The sequence below is a fragment of the Nannobrachium achirus genome, assembly GCF_963921795.1.
Source record: "Nannobrachium achirus genome assembly, chromosome: 6".
Taxonomy (NCBI): Eukaryota; Metazoa; Chordata; class Actinopteri; order Myctophiformes; family Myctophidae; genus Nannobrachium; species Nannobrachium achirus.
Window position 1 is genome coordinate 49,867,763 of NC_137815.1, and position 17,224 is coordinate 49,884,986.

Consider the following 17,224-nt stretch of genomic DNA (forward strand, 5'->3'; position numbering starts at 1 on the left):
AACCCATCTTGGTTTAGAAATAGATTCTCTCCCCCCAATCTATGATCATCCTTTTCACCGTCTAATGTGCTCATGCTTTTTTTTCCTCCATTCCTCCTCCTGTCTGGCTATGGTGCGTACGTAGTCTATGGCTTAATTAACCTGCGGGAGCCGTGCCAAGGGCTAGGGAGATGAAGCTCCATCCTCCTCACGCATTATTATTATATATATTGAGACGCCAAAGTCTGCCTGGTAAAATGATGGCTCCGAAAGCCAGCGCAATAAAACTCACAAGCCCCATTATACTGCACAGTAGCAGGCAGAGCACAATAACGGCATTAACAGCAGGGAGGGTGTGCTGTGCGCATGAATGTATGTGGTGGTGGGGTTCTCCACCTCACAGAGAGCCTCTTTGACACACTCAGCCGAATACCAATCAGCACCGATGGCAGAAGAAGATAACACTGCCTCACATCCTTCAGCTCATTCAACTGATCTATGGGATCCCTCTCACACAGATATCACTGAGAGATGCCACGTCTGATCCCGTATAGTACATCAAGGGAAAAGAAAACAACACCACAATAACGGCTTTCGATGTTTAATTCAATGGAGAGCCACATAACACGGGAAGGGGACACCCCCCTCCCCTTCCCTCCCTCCCGGTCTGACACAGCAGCCATACGGCCAAGCCCACTGGAGTTCCACCAGACACAGACACCACCACCACCAATGTGACTCTGACGCAACACCAAATGGCCCGGGTTAGTACTGTAGGTACTCTGGAACAAAACTGCCTGGATATCGTTGCCGTGGCGATGAGTCTATAGGAGCAAGGATGTTGCCACCTGTAACGGGAGGTCTTCCAACCAATTGTCAAAAGGGGAGAGGGGGGGGGGGCTGACCAGCAGAAAGGGATTATGGATGGATGGAGGGTGTCTTTGAATGAAGTAAAGCTGCTTATATTAAACAGATAGTACTTACTCAGCCTTAGTCAATGCTGTCAAGACCCTGCTGTAGAACCAGCCTAGAAAGGGCAGATCCTGGCCCTGGAAGCCCGCTGGCAGAGCTCCTCGCTGGGCTGCTGGGGTCGGCCGGGGGGCTGCAGCCTGCTCCGGCTCCTCAAAATTAGAGGTGTCATCTTCGGAGCGTAGCGCAGGAACAAAAGGGGGGAGGACTGCAGGAGAGGACAGTTAAAAGGAGGGAGAGGAAAAAGGAGAGTCCAGAGGGGTATGAATGAAGCAATAGAAAAACGAGGGGGGGATAAGGAAAGAGAAAGGGAGCCGAGAGAGGTAACGGAGCAGAGCGGTGGTGAGCCTAGAGTGCGGTAAGTCGCGCGCTCATGCACATGCTGCCTCGGTCTGTCCCTCCCTCTCTCTCTCTCTCGCTCTCTCTCTCACACACACACATGTGCTCGCTCTCTCTCCCTCACTGCAGCAGCACAAGCTAATCAGCAGGAGCCAAACCAGAATCATAATGCTCCATCTACATTCAAAATGTCAACAAACCATGGCATGCCTAGAATACCCAACACACACACGTTTATTTGTTATTATTTATTCTTTTGGATGGTTGTAGTTTTTATTTTATTTATGACACATAAGAAATCAATAAATCAATTGACCCATCGTCCACCCCACCCATACACGCACAGACGAACCAACGCAAAAAAAGGACCAAACATATCAATATACTGTAGTCTGTTGGTAAACACGAGGACCCTAAGGAAAACAGGTGAATTTATGAATAGGTTAATAATAAGGCTGGACTCACACATATGCTCAACCGCAGCCTGTCTTTTGGCCAAGAGACACGGCAACGACAAAACACCAAACAACCTTCCATTGACAATGCATTAGTACGGCGCCCCCAGTGGCCATTCTCAGACGATACGGAGAAGATGTTTCACGCAAATGTCTGTACAGCGCCTAAGACAAGCTTGTTTTGATAGGCGTAAATAAACTTCTACTGTTGGTACAGAAGAACCACCAAGCAAAGCTTTTTAAAATAATGTATTAAAAGTATTTTTCATAAAGAATATTAATCTATTTATTTTCATTACAAGAATTGTGGTATGTAATGGCAATTTCAATCCTATAAACAAAAAATAACACTATGCCTTTTCTGTAAATAAATATCTGCGTTACCATAATTAATCAGTGCATGACTAACAGTGGCTGTAAGTAGATGCTGCAGATGTGATTCATGATGCCACAATTCAAAACAATCTCATTCGGTGCAGTCTGAGGTTTGGGTAGGTGGGTGGGTGGGTGACAATGGGATTCAACAAACGCACGTGTATTTCCTCTACAGCAAGCGTGTCTGTCGCTAGCGTAAAAGATTTCTGCTGCGTCTACTGAGGGAGAGATGAGCTGCAGATCTTTACCTCGGTCTCCCTCTCTCGCTCTCTCTCCCCCCCCCTCTCCCTCTCTCTCTTTCTCTCCCCTCTGGAGAGAACTGGCCTGTTGCCAGAGCATCTCATTATTTTACTAATGCACACAACCACCACTGGCAAAGCTGTTGCTTAGTGTGTGTGTGTGTGTGTGTGTGTGTGTGTGTGTGTGTGTGTGTGTGTGTGTGTGTGTGTGTGTGTGTGTGTGTGTGTGTGTCTCACGCTGTGTACATTTTCTCCCCAATGATTAGATTGTACATTCAATTCTGTCAACCAATGGCATGATATGATCCGTCCTCTTCCAGCATGATCACTGTCACAGCCACATGACCACCACAAAGGCAGGAGAATACACTACTTCAGAGGAGCACAGGATTACCCTCCTCACCTTGTCTCAGGTTGTTCCAGTCCACGCTCGAGAAAAAGGCGTGACAGCGCAGCCCCTGGAAGCCCAAGCGCTCTTTGGCTCCGCACAGTAAGCTCTGCACCAGGTCCACAAACTGCTTACTGCTCTGCGGCTCTGCAGGAAACTTAAGGAAACGCTGAGGGAAACAATGTGGATAGCGACTGATTAGAGCAGACGGGCCTTAATAACAGGCACTCATTGCGGTAAAGTAGAGCATAATTATTAATATTTCGAATTAATAAACTGGGAACTGCCCAGTGTCAGTATTGCTGGGAAACATTTAATTATCATAAACATATAGTAGTTTGAATTCGATAGCAAGATATTCAAAATATTTTGACTTTCATTCCATCTTTCTGTGTTGAAAAGGAACATAATTCACCACAATCATACTTGTTCTCTCAGCTTGCCCTTTTAGACCTGTTCTTATTGTTCTCTGATTTCAGTTAATAGATTAAAACATGGAGATACTGTGTTCAGTTGTATAACTAAAGATATTTTAGAGACAACAGATATTAAGTCATATCAACCAGCTGTAGTCAGTCAGCTGTAGCGGTTTATCGCAGCCAATTTATCATTTCTTCACTCATGTGCCCATCCACACCTAAATCAGATGTGTTAACAGACAGTGACTAGTATATCAACAGCAGTATTACAGTATGAGCAACTGTGTACCTGGAAGTTGAGGATGTTCTGAATGGTCTTGGTAGAGGTGCCATCAGAAAAGGGAGATCTGGCATAGATCATCTCGTAGGCTATAATGCCCAAGGACCACCAGTCACACTCAGCCCCATACGTATTGTGTGGGCCCCCGTTCATGGCTGCCAGAACCTCAGGGGAAAGGAAATCCCGGGTTCCCACTGGTACTGTGGCAGCCATCACCTGAGAGACACACACACAGAATCAAAAAATCATTTTCATGCCGACACACATGGTCAAGTTTATTTAGGTTTATACAAGGATAACAGATTCCACATAAATCTTCTCACTGTTTTGTTGGCAGTCAGTCTGGCAGCTGAGCCAAAGTCTGTCAGCTTAATGTGGCCAGTCCGATCGATGAGAACGTTTTCTGGTTTGACATCTCTGCAAGTGGATAGATTAGAGGAAACATCATACTGGTTTTCACACTGCGCTTTGTTTACAAAGTATCACAAAATGTCTACCGCAATGAAATGAAGAGAACTCATCTGTGCGTCTGAGCTACAAATTGTAATACAATACTCTGTACATTTTTAATGTGTTTTCCTATCAAGTTACTGTTCACTTCTTTCAGCCTTTATAAGAGGATCTGAACGGTGTTGCTACCTGTGAACGTAGCCCAGTTGGTGAACAGCGTGTATAGCCTCTACCAGCTCAGCCAGGTAGAACTGAGCCATAGATTCATCAAACTGATCCTCATATCGGTTCAGTAAGGACATCAGATCACCACCTGGCAAGTACTCCATTGCCTAGTAAAGAGAAACAAACTTTGAAGATATACAGTGTGTGTGTGTGTGTGTGTGTGTGTGTGTGTGTGTGTGTGTGTGTGTGTGTGTGTGTGTGTGTGTGTGTGTGTGTGTGTGTGTGTGTGTGTGTGTGTGTGGGCTGAACACTTGGAAATGTGTGAATAATATGATCTTCTGGACATAAATGTTATTGCACCTTTTGTTGCATTCAAACTTTAGAACTGCTGAATAGATAGGGCTGCTCTCCAAATCCAAATTATTCAGTTACGTAACACTGTTATCATAGATTTATCTGTGATTCTGCAGTCAAACGCTTTCACAATTATGCAGACAAATGGGCACGAAATCATTTCCTATCTTTATCCGTGTCTATATAGCTTACACATAAGCCTGTGCTGCTTTCATTCACCAACTAAAATTAGACCTTATTCCCTTTGAAGATTGTAGTCACAAATAGTCAACCATTAAACTTGCTCTTGTTGGACATGCATTTTAGCATTGCCATCTGCATTCTGAATGTACACTAGAGCAGTGGTTCTCAACATGTGGGTCATTTTGGGGGGTCCCTGATGATTAACTTGATGTGCAACATTGTTTTCTCAATCAACAGTAAACAAACCAACATAATGTTTATATGTAACTATGGAAGGTATCTGCACATTTCTAAAGTGACAATTTAAGGACCTTTTAAGACATCTAAAATGACAAATTAAACATTGGCCAAATCGTCAAATATTAGAGGCAGAAATTGTGAAAATAGCCGATCTACATGCTCACAACACACTGCGCTAGAGAGAGAGGAACCTGAACGGCAGATTGGAGTTGTACGGCCGCAGCCATGCAGGCAAGCCCCTGGTGCATGAATGGTCGAGGAGTGTGAATGAACAGCAGCATTCTCCAGTGTTACCTAGCAACAGAGCAACCGGGCGCCTCTCTGACACTTAGATAGAGATGGATTCTTTATTTTTTTCACCATTGCCCAGTAAGGAAGAAGAGAGGCTGGGGGGGAATGGAAGGGGAGGAGGATGTGAAGAGAAATGGAGGGAGAGGGGAAAGAGAAATGCAAGGGGGCAGAGGGAAATACAGATGTACAGATGGGTTTAGCTCTGGGGGGAAATCGGGGCAATGTGAAGACTGTGGCTTAAACAGGCATTAAAATAATGTTTCCCGTCATCATGATTTGGCCAAATGACATGTGCGATTTACGTCAATTATTTTCCTTTGTTATTCTCTTCTGCTAGATAAGCTGGTGTTTGTGCTGGATGTCTGTGGGAAAGGATGGACACTGCATGTCATGCTCACTTATGACATACAAGCACAGGGTCATTCCAGTTGACAGGAGGCATGTCACACTAGGGTGGATTTAGACGTGGTTTCTCTCTCCAGTATGCAATTTCCATCCACAAGGAACTACTCTATATCAATCTCTATGTCTATATTATTATCTTCCAAATCTACCGATTTCTAAACAATTTTTTTTGTTTTGTTATTGGGATCAGGCTGTCCACACCAAAGTCTGGGTTTGGCTAGTCTGAGAAGTTTGTTCAATAAATTGCAGCCAAGACAGTCCAAGTACCAAGAAGTGGCATAAATGCAAACAATTATTTTACACTCCTTCGCTATGCCTTGATACATTTCATACCACTTCAACATGCATATATAGTTTGTTATTTAAACGCCATCTTCCACACAAGTACAGTAACCTATAAAATGCCTCTGGACTGGTCAAAGCTAAAGATAACAGTCTGTATAACAATTGTATCCCATGTCTTCAGGGACAGTATTGGGCGTACCAGATAGACATGCTGTTTGTCCTGGAAGGCATACAGAAGATGTGGGATCCAGGGGCTGCTGTTGAGCGTGAGGATCCTCCGCTCCTCTTCGTGGAACACAACCTGATATGAGAAGAACCAGATAAACAATCAGTTGACAGAAGAACAAAAATAGATTTTACTCCCATGTACCAATACACAAGATGTTAACAATGAAGTACCTTGAATTGATAGTAATTTAAATAGTCCCCAAGACTTAAAGGGGAGTGAACCACCCATTTTCAACATTGAACTATGTCATTAATATACCTTGGAGTTGTTGTGTGGAAATAAGAAAAAAAGTCCCCCCCCCCCCTCCTTTTATGGGAAACCTTGTTCAGCCAAGCATCCTAATGCTGGATAATGCATGACACTTTTCTAGGCGTATAGCATTTAGAAACCATTTGGGGACCTCCAAAGGGCTTTAAACGACTCTGTGTTTGTTCTCTGAGATTAAGTGATGTTTGTTACCACAAGGCATAGCTTCAACAGTTCATTTAAGATATATAAGACCATGCCCCTAGTACTAGACTACCTACTGTACAGCTTGGCCCTGAACATATCCTCGCTTCAAAGCAAATTTAGACATTTTCACTTTTCACTTAAAGGAGTAGTTCACCCCGAAAATGACTTTTCTTCTATTGATTAATGATTACTCACGCCATGGAGACTTGAGTTCAATAATATTTTTAGTTTTTTGTCGAATTCCTAGACAACATTTTTATAGTAAATTTACCCCCATTGATTCCGGAAAGTGACCCTATTTTACAAATACACATCCAATTAAAAACAAATATTATTGAACTCAAGTCTCTATGGCGTGAGTAATCAATGAAGGCTATTCTTCTCCATACAAGTTGTTTGTTTGTTGTATCACGGTCTTTAGATCTCATGTTGCAGCAGCAACTCATGTACTATTCTGACATGTTCCATTCATCACATGCCTGTAAACTACAGTATGCATTGAGACATTTTTGTTGGGCTCCATAAGCCTATAGCACCCCCTACTGTTTATTTGTATTTAAGACATTGAAGAATACACTGCCATAAACAGTAAACACTCAAAGCAGGGAATTTTACCCAAGCCTACAATACACTGCAGTCTTCTGTCCCTCATGGAGAACACAATTCTTTAAAAAGCCAAGCTGATATATTTCAATGGTACAGTGCTTGCCTATCAGTATCGAGCAAAATTAATAAAACTTAAAGACAGAAAATTCAAAGGAATCAAAAGAAAGCTCAGTTAATCAAAATGCAATCCCAGTTGGCCAATTTGATGCATGTACACTGAGTAGTTTGGTGTTTAATTAGTACTTTTATAATATTAGGTTGTGCTTGAAGGGAAGGCTTACGCACACCCAGTTCCTCTCTTAGCAGGTGCGTGGGTTACAAAACATTAGGAGATCTGTGCGGGTCAGTCTGTCTTCTAGTCAGATCTCCTAATAATATTAGGTTGTAAAAATGTAATTAGTACCTACCTATTATATAATATTAGGCTGTCAAATGCGTATTAATTTAAAGGACAACTTTGTTTTTTTACAAGGGTTCATATTTTAGATTGTAATGAGAGAAAAGGGTGAGTGTTAAAATGTTTTTATTTACTTTGTTCTATCGTTCAAGCACGTTTATCGACTTTGATTTCAGTGTCGCTAAACGTGCTAGAATGTAAAAAATGAAAACATTTTAACACTTATCCTTTATTTTATCTAATTACATCTAAAATATGAACCCCAACAAAGTTGTCCTGGATTTAATTACAACTTACATAATCTGCATACTTAATACTCCATTTTTACTATTCATACTTGACCGTTTGTGCCTGGAGTGTACAAAGTGTACAAATGGGTGGAGCGAACAAATGGAACCCCATTTGTACATTATAGTAGTAGTGCTATTATTATATCATGTACAAAAATACAACTTACATTTTCCTGTGTACGTAAAACTGTCTTTTCCATGATTTTGAGGGCACATACGTCCCCGGTGGCCTTCTCCCGGACCACCTTCACCTCAGCGAAGCGGCCACGGCCCACCACTGCACACTCCTCAAAATCACTAGGACCAGGCTGCAGGTCCTGTAGTTCTGAGAATACCTCAGAAACTGACACACACAAACAAACAGGGCTTACTATTGAAAAGATTCATTCAAAAGGTGTTATAATTAGCAAATTGACCACTGCTGCAGATTACTGAATAGCTATAAAATAAACTTGAACAGGTATTTTCACTTTGAAACAGTTTGTAACTTCATACTTCAAATTTGTTTTTATTCATTTTTCAAAAAGAAAAACATTCGAAAGACAATATCTGTCACCAGAACCAAGGATATGTGTTTTCAGTAACATGTTCCGAATGGAGTTCAAATGTATATCAATCATCTAAATATTGACTGAAGCATCCTTTAATGTCTGGTATACACTCAAAAGCCAGATGTTAGAATTACCCAAAAAGTGTTTCAAACCATTTAGATCTGAGGGCGATTCTAAAAACACCTTCTAAATCCAGACTTAAGTTTTCTGAAAAACTTCAAATATTTGTTAAAATATTAAAAAACATGTACTGTATGTACTGTACTGTACCGATCGAAAATCGTCTCGAAAATCGACTCATGCTCACCGCGACTCAAAAAGTATGAGTCGAAAAATTGAGAACAGACTCCATGCTAACGCAAGGAAGAGCAATTATTTATTGTAATTATGATTAGGGCTTTGATGCAAGTTCTGATGGGTGCAGCTGCATAAGTTGTGTTGCTTAAAGTAATGTGCCGTTGTGCTCTCCTCTCAGCTGCTGCTTAGCAAAAAAAAGTGAAAAAAGTCGATCGACGCGTCGATTTTCGGCCTTGACGCGTCGATTCGCAAATAATGCGTCGATTAACATCCCTACTATATAGACCTTTTTCCTTTGCGCTGCCGTGTAGCTGCGCTGTTGCTGTGCAAAGCGGTGCCGCTTGACACCGCAGTTATGGTTGCCGCTCTGAGAAATCGGTCTATAAACGGGGGTACCGCTACCGGGTCTAAATGGGTTAAAGTGAAATACCCCTTTAATACAATAGGCCTATATTAACATGTGTTATACTATTTACATTACAATCATGTACACTTACATTTGTTAACAAACTTGGCGACATGTTCTATCTTCATGAGCTGCGGGGAGCTACACTCCTGGTAGAGAAGGACCAGAGCATCCAGGAACTCCTCCCTGCCCAGATTACCTCCTCCCTCCTGGCCACAGAGACTGACCCGTCCCTGGGGACACACAGCACACAAACACAGGATGAGGAAGTCACTAACTGCAAGCAACAATTTAAATAGTCTCCAACGGTTTTCAACAATGTGCATATACTGTACACAAAAAAAACACCAAGTAAGAAAACATTTTCAAGACTGAACGTTAAATGCAATATCCTCTGGCATAATTGTGCAAGAAGGATGGGCTGATTGGACTCCATTTTATATTTCCATTGAGACATAACGGTCATTTATCGAAGGCAGTTACAGTTACAGTCGTTCAGTCTCTAACAGCACCCTGTTACAGAGTGACGTAGGGTCTCAACCAAATGGATTTGGTTTGTTTTGTTAATAACACTGAGGTTGGGGTTCCGGAGATAAAAATAGATAAAATCAGTATCAAATGATGATGGTCTGTGTCCTAATTAATATCATGAGTCCATGAAATTCAAAAAATTGAGAATCAATGATCTGAGTTATACCTACAGTATAGCATAATAACATGTTTATTATTATTATTATATACAGCAGATTATCCTTGGGTCAAAAAAGACTATCGTAGATGCATTTTATCGAGTCTGACATTTTCTATAAACAAATGTCAGACTCGATATGTCTTGATCCACGGTTGATAGTAGATGTACATTATTATACAGCATGTGTTCATTATTACATGGTACATAGATGTTCATTATTAGACAATTATTAGACAATGTACAACAATATTTTATAAGAATATCAGAGATGGGTCACATAATGTGATGTAAGATCCAGTGGTGTAAAGTACATTTACTCAAGAACTGTACAATTCTGAGGTATTTGTACTTTACTTGAGTATTTCCAATTTCCAATAGCTTTACTTCTATTCCACTGCATCTTGGATACAAATATTATACTTTTACTCCACTGCAATTATTTGAAAACTTTAGTTACTTTGCAGATATAAATGATATTACAAAACACCTTTAGCCCTATCTTATACCTAGGCTATTTGAAACTAGACGATCTGCTTGGGCTTGTAAATCTGCCATTTTCAAACATGTTTTACTTTTGGGTGCTTTTTAAGTACATTTTGCCACCAATACTTTTATAGGCCTACTTTTGCTTAAGTACATTTTGAATTCCAGACTTTTACTTGTAGCAGAGTATTTCTACATTGCAGTATTGATACTTTTTACTCAAGTAAAAAAGATTTATTTTCCACCACTGGTGGTAAGATCAAGGTTTACCTGAAACAGCAGGTTGAGTCTGGAGATGCGAGCTGTCAGGGGGTCCGCAGAGGAACACGGGACCCTTGGGGAACCCAAGTTCCCCTGACTCACGTACTTGAACTTTAACATGACTTCTGTATTACAGGCAACCTGAACAAAGAACATTGACAACATACATCAGCTCACTGGTGTAAAGTAACTACGTGGATTTACTCAAGTACAGTACACATTTGAGGACTTTTACTATACTGGAGTATTTCCAAGTTTAAATACTTTTACTTCTACTCCACTATCCCAAGGGAAAATATTGTATTTTTTTTACTCCACTACAATTATTTGACAGCTTCGTCAGTTTGCTGATTATTGTGTTTGGACTTTGGAGTTGACAGCCAGCCCAGGACGACTTGGTGAATAAACATCAACAACTTTCCTAACGCCACACCACAGCTTGGGTAACGTAACGTTAGCTAGCTTGACCGTTAACACATCTCTCGCTCAGGATATTCAACAGAAGGAATTAAAACACTTACCAGGACGCCATGCAGCTTTTAAACTCTCCTTTTCAAGTTAAAATCGTGAAGTGAAACAACATTGACACACGTACGTCAACATACACAGGCTATTCTTTTCCCTAACGCTTCCGGACTTTCAAATTTGTGCGCGTTCCCCGCCCATGTGTCCAGACTGCACGGTGAGAAGGAGATATGAGTGGATGATGGAGCTTGTTCAGGGCGGTTCCAGTTGGAGATAACAACCAATAACGGACGCCATCTGCCTGCCTTTTATTCAAGGAAACAGTGTGCTCAATGGCAATGCTGCTCTTTGCTTAGTAGATAGATAGATAGATACCTTTATTATCCCAAGGGGGAAATTCAGTAAAGTGCTCAGTAAAGTGCTTAGTGCTGTGTTGTGTTGTGTGGAATTTTGTCTCCGCCAGGCAGAAAGGCATGGCGAGAGTATGTTTTCGCCCCTGTCCGTCCGTCCCCTAATCTTTGGCGCCGTTGTTGGCCCGGTCACGCCAGGCCAAACTGTGCACACACACTCCCTGAATGCCTGGATTTCTCTAACCTAGCCTAGGACGGCTTCCAATTTCGGGCCTTTGATCCGGTCGGGAGCGGATGGTATCCTACGTCATTTTGTATTCAAAATGGACTACAGTTTGGCAGGAAACACCAAACCGGAAACAGTTTTAACCCCTACTTGCGCATGCGCTAACTACTTGCACATGCGCTAACTGGGTTGAAACTGTTTCCGGTTTGGTGTTTCCTGCCAAACTGTAGTCCGTTTTGAATAGACGTAGGATACCATCCGCTCCCGACCGGATCAAACGACCTGTTTAGTAAATGAAGACCAGGCTTTCCCCCAGCGGAAAGCCTGGTGATGCGAGGTTACTCTAACCTCGCTGAGCACAGGGGAATATTTTGGGTTAAAACTGAACTGAATCCGGTTTGATCTTTCCGGCAAATTGTAGTCCTTTGAGTACTACATTGATTGATTGATTGAAGACTTTATTAGAAGTTTGCATAGGAAAAGGTACAGTTTCATGACGGTACAGTTCACTGGTACAAGGTCTACTAAAAGGAGATCCTAGAAAAGACTAAAGCCTCGATCAGAGTCGGGTTCGCGGTGGAAGGCTATCCACCGCGGTGTAGTATTTTTGAGTCATAAAACTACAACGTTAACCCTCAAAAAGACTACACCGCACTACACCCAGCCTTCCACCGCGGACCCGACTCTGATCGAGGCTTAAGCTTATTTCCACAACATGACGTGTTGTGGTTTCCACTCCAGACCGGTTACAACCCCGAAAAGTGAAGTGATCCCAGACTAGGATTTCTCACATGGGCCTGTTCTAGCGCCACCATAAGGCCAGTGTTTGCAAAACACAACACTACTCCTACATATTTTGTCCATAAATCATGTAAATTGATAGACAGTATCTCTACATTTTCCATCCAAATTGGATAATACTGACTTCCAAAGTTTGCAGGATTGGTTTTGTCAATTCTGCTCTCAGAGCAGCTTAAATTATATGCATAGAACAATGTTACATTTCTGCCCTGGGGGCGCTTTGTCAATGCTGCTCTCAGAACAGCTTAAATGATATAGCCTACTGTATGCATGAACATAGTCTGTTTTGAACAAAATGCCTCAAATCATTAACATAGCTTGCGATTTCTGTGAGATTTGGCACACATATTCCCACTTGGTCAATGAACAAATGCAACCCTTTTCACATTGGCCTTTAATAGCGCCACCAGCAGGTAGACTTTTGCAAAACAGATTTTTGGAACACAATGGCTTAAATCATGCATTCAGCGTCCGATTGCCGTGAAAGGCCGAAGATTGGCGAAGAAGACATGGCACCTTTTTCACACTAGGAGGCCACAATAACCTACCTGACCTGGCGGAGACCTGTGCTCGGAAGAGCACTGCTTCTAGTTTCCACTCTATTCGGCCAGATACACTGTAATAGCCTGAAGAATCCTTTGCTATTTGGAAAACATACTTGCATATAGATGCAATATATATTTAGTTATAATAAACCTAATAATATAGTATAGTTTCAAATACATTAAATGATATTCGGAATAAAACATTGCTGTTGGTTTTGGCTGTATACCCACGGACCCCACTTGAAAATATTTTGTGCCAGGGACCACCCACGAGAGAGAAGCTTTTGTTTAATAGTTAAAACCAAAAATAATAACAGTTTTTTAAGATTATTGTCTCGCCCCTGTCCGTCCGTCTGTGTGTCCTGTCATTCTGTCTGTGAACAGCCACGATGGCAGCGAAACTGTGCACGAACACTCCTTGGGTGCCAGAGCAAAACCTCTGCCCCGAATTTTACACATGGGCCTGTTGTAGCGCCACCAGGATGCAGATTTGTGAAAAACAAATCTTTTGACAGTACACCTACAGATTTTGTCCAAAAATCACATACATCGGTACACAGTAGGCCTATCTCTGATAGTCATTAAACAAAACAGGTCTTTCCAATTTTTAATATTCCATCCTGATTGGCTATAAGATTGGCTTCCAAAGTTTTCAGTCGTTGCTATTTTTGAATAGCCGAATTATAAAATACCTGTAATATCTGTTTACATTGTTCCTCAATTTGCTGGGGACCCCTGGAAACCCCTCAAGGACCCCTTTGGGACTCCACTTTGAGAACCACTGCTGTCCAATTCATTAGGTTATTTTACTGTATATGCTGAGTTTACAACCTGCAGCACATTCTTTTTGCTGCTGATTTCCAGGGCAGATCTATTTTTTCTTACTGTGCTGTTTTTATGACATATACCGGTAATATCCATAAAATGCCAATTCAACATTAGAAGAACACACTCATGGACATTGCATAAAATAAATAACACATTGTCAATTTTCTCATAAGCCAAATAAGTGAGACCTTTATTTCCAACCGATATACAATATATGGTTCATAATATTGTCACTTCCAATTGTGTTGTTTTATGGTGGGCCTTTGAGAGGAGAAGGCAGGATTGCAAGGGCCTGGACTACACAGGAGGAACCGACTGACTTCAGTTTGTCCCAGCTGGAGCAGATGGAGGTGCGGGGGGTGCGGGGTTGGGGGTGGGGGTGGGATTTGGGTTGGGAGTGGGGTTGGGGTTTGGGTTGGGGTTGGGGACGGGGTTGGGAACAGGCGTTGGGGCAGGTGCAGGAGCAGTGAAGCAGCCCCTCTTGTGCCACTGCATGTCCCGCACGCGTCGGACGGACTGGATCTGAGGCGCAGTGGCTCCCCAGTCGTTCCAGTGCTTGTAGTCACCATGCTCGAACACATACTGACGCCCTCTGTAGCCTGGATACATGTACCCTATCCACCTTAGGAGAGAAGAGAAGAGAGGACACCACACAGTAATACAGTAGTACCAATGGATTACAACTGTGTTAAATGTTACAATACAATTGAGTATGCTACTTCCTATTAATGGTAGTGGTAAGTGTCCAAGGAGAGGAGCAGTGTTGGGCAGTAACTCGTTACTAGCAAATAGCAATATATTAGTGTCATATTAATACTTTACCCAGTAACGAGTAGTGTAAGTAATAACAATAACAACAGTAATATTATAGCATAGTATATATATTTATATGTATATATGCCTCTTGAAAATGTTTAGTTTAAAAGGTCAAGAGAGATTACAGCTATATTTTAGTTGACTGGTGACTCTTATGATTATTATTTAAAAAAATGATTCAGTTCTAAAAGGAGCTGGCTAAACAGATTGTATTTTTGCTGGTCGGGAAGCAAAAGTAATAATAGAATATCATTTGTAATATATTACTCATTACATTACTCCTTAAAAACGTATGACTCTCCTGAGTAATATTGCCCAACACTGGAGAGGAGATGTCCTGACGGCAGGAACCTAAACTTTGCATGCTTTACCCGGGATTTCCCACTGGCTTCAATGTGCCTACCCTAGAAGCCCACACAGCTGCAAACAAACATCAGATTTAGCATCCTGCTTTTCATGGAAATGCAAAGACACCAAGGAGCCCCAATGGGGCCTTGGAAAGGCTTACGTTCCATTCAAAGCTTTGACACTGGCCACCCGGTCTTGGAAGCCATGAGCCCATAGACTGGGGACGTCATCATCCACAATCTCCATCTTTCTTCCTGCATAGCCTGGATTTTCAAACAGATGCAGCTTGTGTTCTGCGCTGTCCTAAAGAGAGACAACAGGTTAAACAGGTGAATTCAATTGCTAAGTATATTGCGTCATATATTTGAATTTCCTCTGCAATTCATTATCTCACACAACGCATATGAATGGCCATGGAACATGACATCTCCTGTCTGTGAAATGAACATTTTCTAATAATACCAATAAATAATTATCTTATCCAAGCTTATCTTAGTACCTTTAGGGTTCCATTGTGTAAAAACACATTAGGGCCCCAAGTCTTAGGCCCCTTATACCTCACCATAATTGAGATAGATAGTCTGCTAACAAATAGAAGGCTACAAGCTCACAACACGTTGAATTGCAATGTGTTTTGAGCCTGTAGATCTGCAATCTTCTACATTTTAAATAATGAAACATTTTGATAAATCTTGACAAATTTAGAAAGTTTTTTCAGAATAGGGATGCCAGGATTAATGTGGTTAACATACATTTTTAGTTCAATTGTGATATTATCAAGCAAACATCAAATATATCAGTCAGTCTACATTTCCCAAAATATAATGTATGTATCTAATTCAGTCTGACCAAAATCAGGAATAAAAAATATCCCCATGCACGGCCACCGGTGATCAAAATGAATGACCAGAAGGCGGGGTATCAAAAGCAGAAGCATGGATTACCCCCACCCCTCCAGCAAATCAAACCCTGAATACTGGTGAGTACTGTAGGCCTACTAACCATTCTGAGGGGCCTGAAGGAGCCCAGACAATAGCTACTCTGACTGTTAGTCCACGTGCTCCAACGGGGATATTCTCCTTTCTCCAGCACAAACTGCTCCCCCTCAAAGCCGGTACGCTCGAACCCCACCCAGCTGAGGACATGAAGGGACATGGCGTTAGACGATCACATGTATGTGCTTCTAACCCAAACAGTTCTGTTGAATGTGGTGATGGTACTATGGGTGTTTGGTGTTTGATTGCAAAACTGGATTACTCACGGCCCCGACTCCACAATGACCGAGCCCACCCTCTCTATCTTCTCCATCACATCCTTACACTCAGCAGACAACTCCGCCTTCTTTCCACAGAAGTTCTCAAACTCAAAAACCGCCAACTGCAAGCCAGGAGAAGACAGAATATAATCACATCTTGGAACATAATGTGGATTCTCTACAGGCTGCATTTACACGATGCCATGGCAAACCTGTCTAAACATACAGTAACAGTATAACACATACATTCACACTTGTTAGAGCTAGAAACTGTACCTTAAAGGTGGCTCCGGCCCCTCCTTGGCTCTTCCCAGCAGCCAGCTGGTCTGGGGCTCCCTGCTGTTCTGACATTTTCCCTCTGCAATGCACAATTGCAGATTCAAGATCCAAGCAGGGACAAACATGAGGACCAGCAAGTGTTTAGCACTATCCTGTGCTACAGATGGAAAGATGTGATGACATACAGTAGGCTATATTGCACCCCAGCAAGTTTCACTATGCTTGAAAAGTAAAATGCAGTAAAATACTTCACTGATGTAATCAGAATTGGATTGCAAAAATGTAATTAAAAGTTGTCAATATAAAATAGAGAGGACATCATGCAATATTTCCCCTAACCATGCCTAAGCCTGAAAGCAAAACATTGACACATTTTGATGTGCAAATTCAGCAGCCCCAAAACCTAATTTCTTCTGGCAATTTCTCATACTCACAACTCAGAATTAAACTGTAGATTGTGTATGGAGTCAGCGAAAAGAAACTTGGGAAAGTACTAAACAGGAAGACCTGTTGAGGGAGAGGGGTAATATTTTTTTCCCCTATTTTTCTTTTACCTGAATGGCTTGTGCTTCACTGCACCACGTACGAGCCACACTCCCTCCGTCTTTTCTCTTTCTTTCTCTCTTTTCTGTCTCGCTCAGTGTGAGGGCGTGTGAGTGTGGAGGCCTGGTGAGTGGTCAGTGGAGGCCAGTGGGGGGTATTTATGGTTTATTTCTGGCCACAGCAGCAAAAACCCTGTTGATGCAGCAAGTCTGTCGCTTCCATTGTGTCCATCACACTGCCTCTCAATAGCCATGCCCTCTGCCCCTGGCACACTGGCACTCGCTGCCC

At 42.0% G+C, this 17,224-nt stretch overlaps 2 protein-coding genes across 2 annotated transcripts in view; both read right to left on the reverse strand.

The window, feature by feature from the left end:
• Positions 1 to 11,117, reverse strand: part of cita (citron rho-interacting serine/threonine kinase a) — a 59,752-nt gene extending 48,635 nt beyond the window's left edge. The window contains exons 1-10 of the mRNA XM_080729158.1: positions 11,002 to 11,117; positions 10,490 to 10,621; positions 9,137 to 9,278; positions 7,959 to 8,134; positions 6,016 to 6,117; positions 4,083 to 4,225; positions 3,767 to 3,860; positions 3,453 to 3,659; positions 2,760 to 2,913; positions 964 to 1,156 (exon numbers count right to left, since the gene is read on the reverse strand). Coding sequence (XP_080585284.1) covers positions 964 to 1,156; positions 2,760 to 2,913; positions 3,453 to 3,659; positions 3,767 to 3,860; positions 4,083 to 4,225; positions 6,016 to 6,117; positions 7,959 to 8,134; positions 9,137 to 9,278; positions 10,490 to 10,600 — 1,322 coding nt within the window. The 5' untranslated portion in view covers positions 10,601 to 10,621; positions 11,002 to 11,117. The remainder of the gene's footprint in view (positions 1 to 963; positions 1,157 to 2,759; positions 2,914 to 3,452; positions 3,660 to 3,766; positions 3,861 to 4,082; positions 4,226 to 6,015; positions 6,118 to 7,958; positions 8,135 to 9,136; positions 9,279 to 10,489; positions 10,622 to 11,001) is intronic.
• A 2,899-nt stretch (positions 11,118 to 14,016) lies between these two features.
• Positions 14,017 to 16,465, reverse strand: crybb3 (crystallin, beta B3; the record flags this gene model as incomplete). Its single annotated transcript, XM_080729169.1, has 5 exons — positions 14,017 to 14,317; positions 15,020 to 15,162; positions 15,862 to 15,994; positions 16,121 to 16,236; positions 16,391 to 16,465. The coding sequence occupies 5 exons, from the start codon at positions 16,463 to 16,465 to the stop codon at positions 14,017 to 14,019; spliced, it is 768 nt and encodes a 255-aa protein (XP_080585295.1).
• Positions 16,466 to 17,224: the final 759 nt, after the last annotated feature.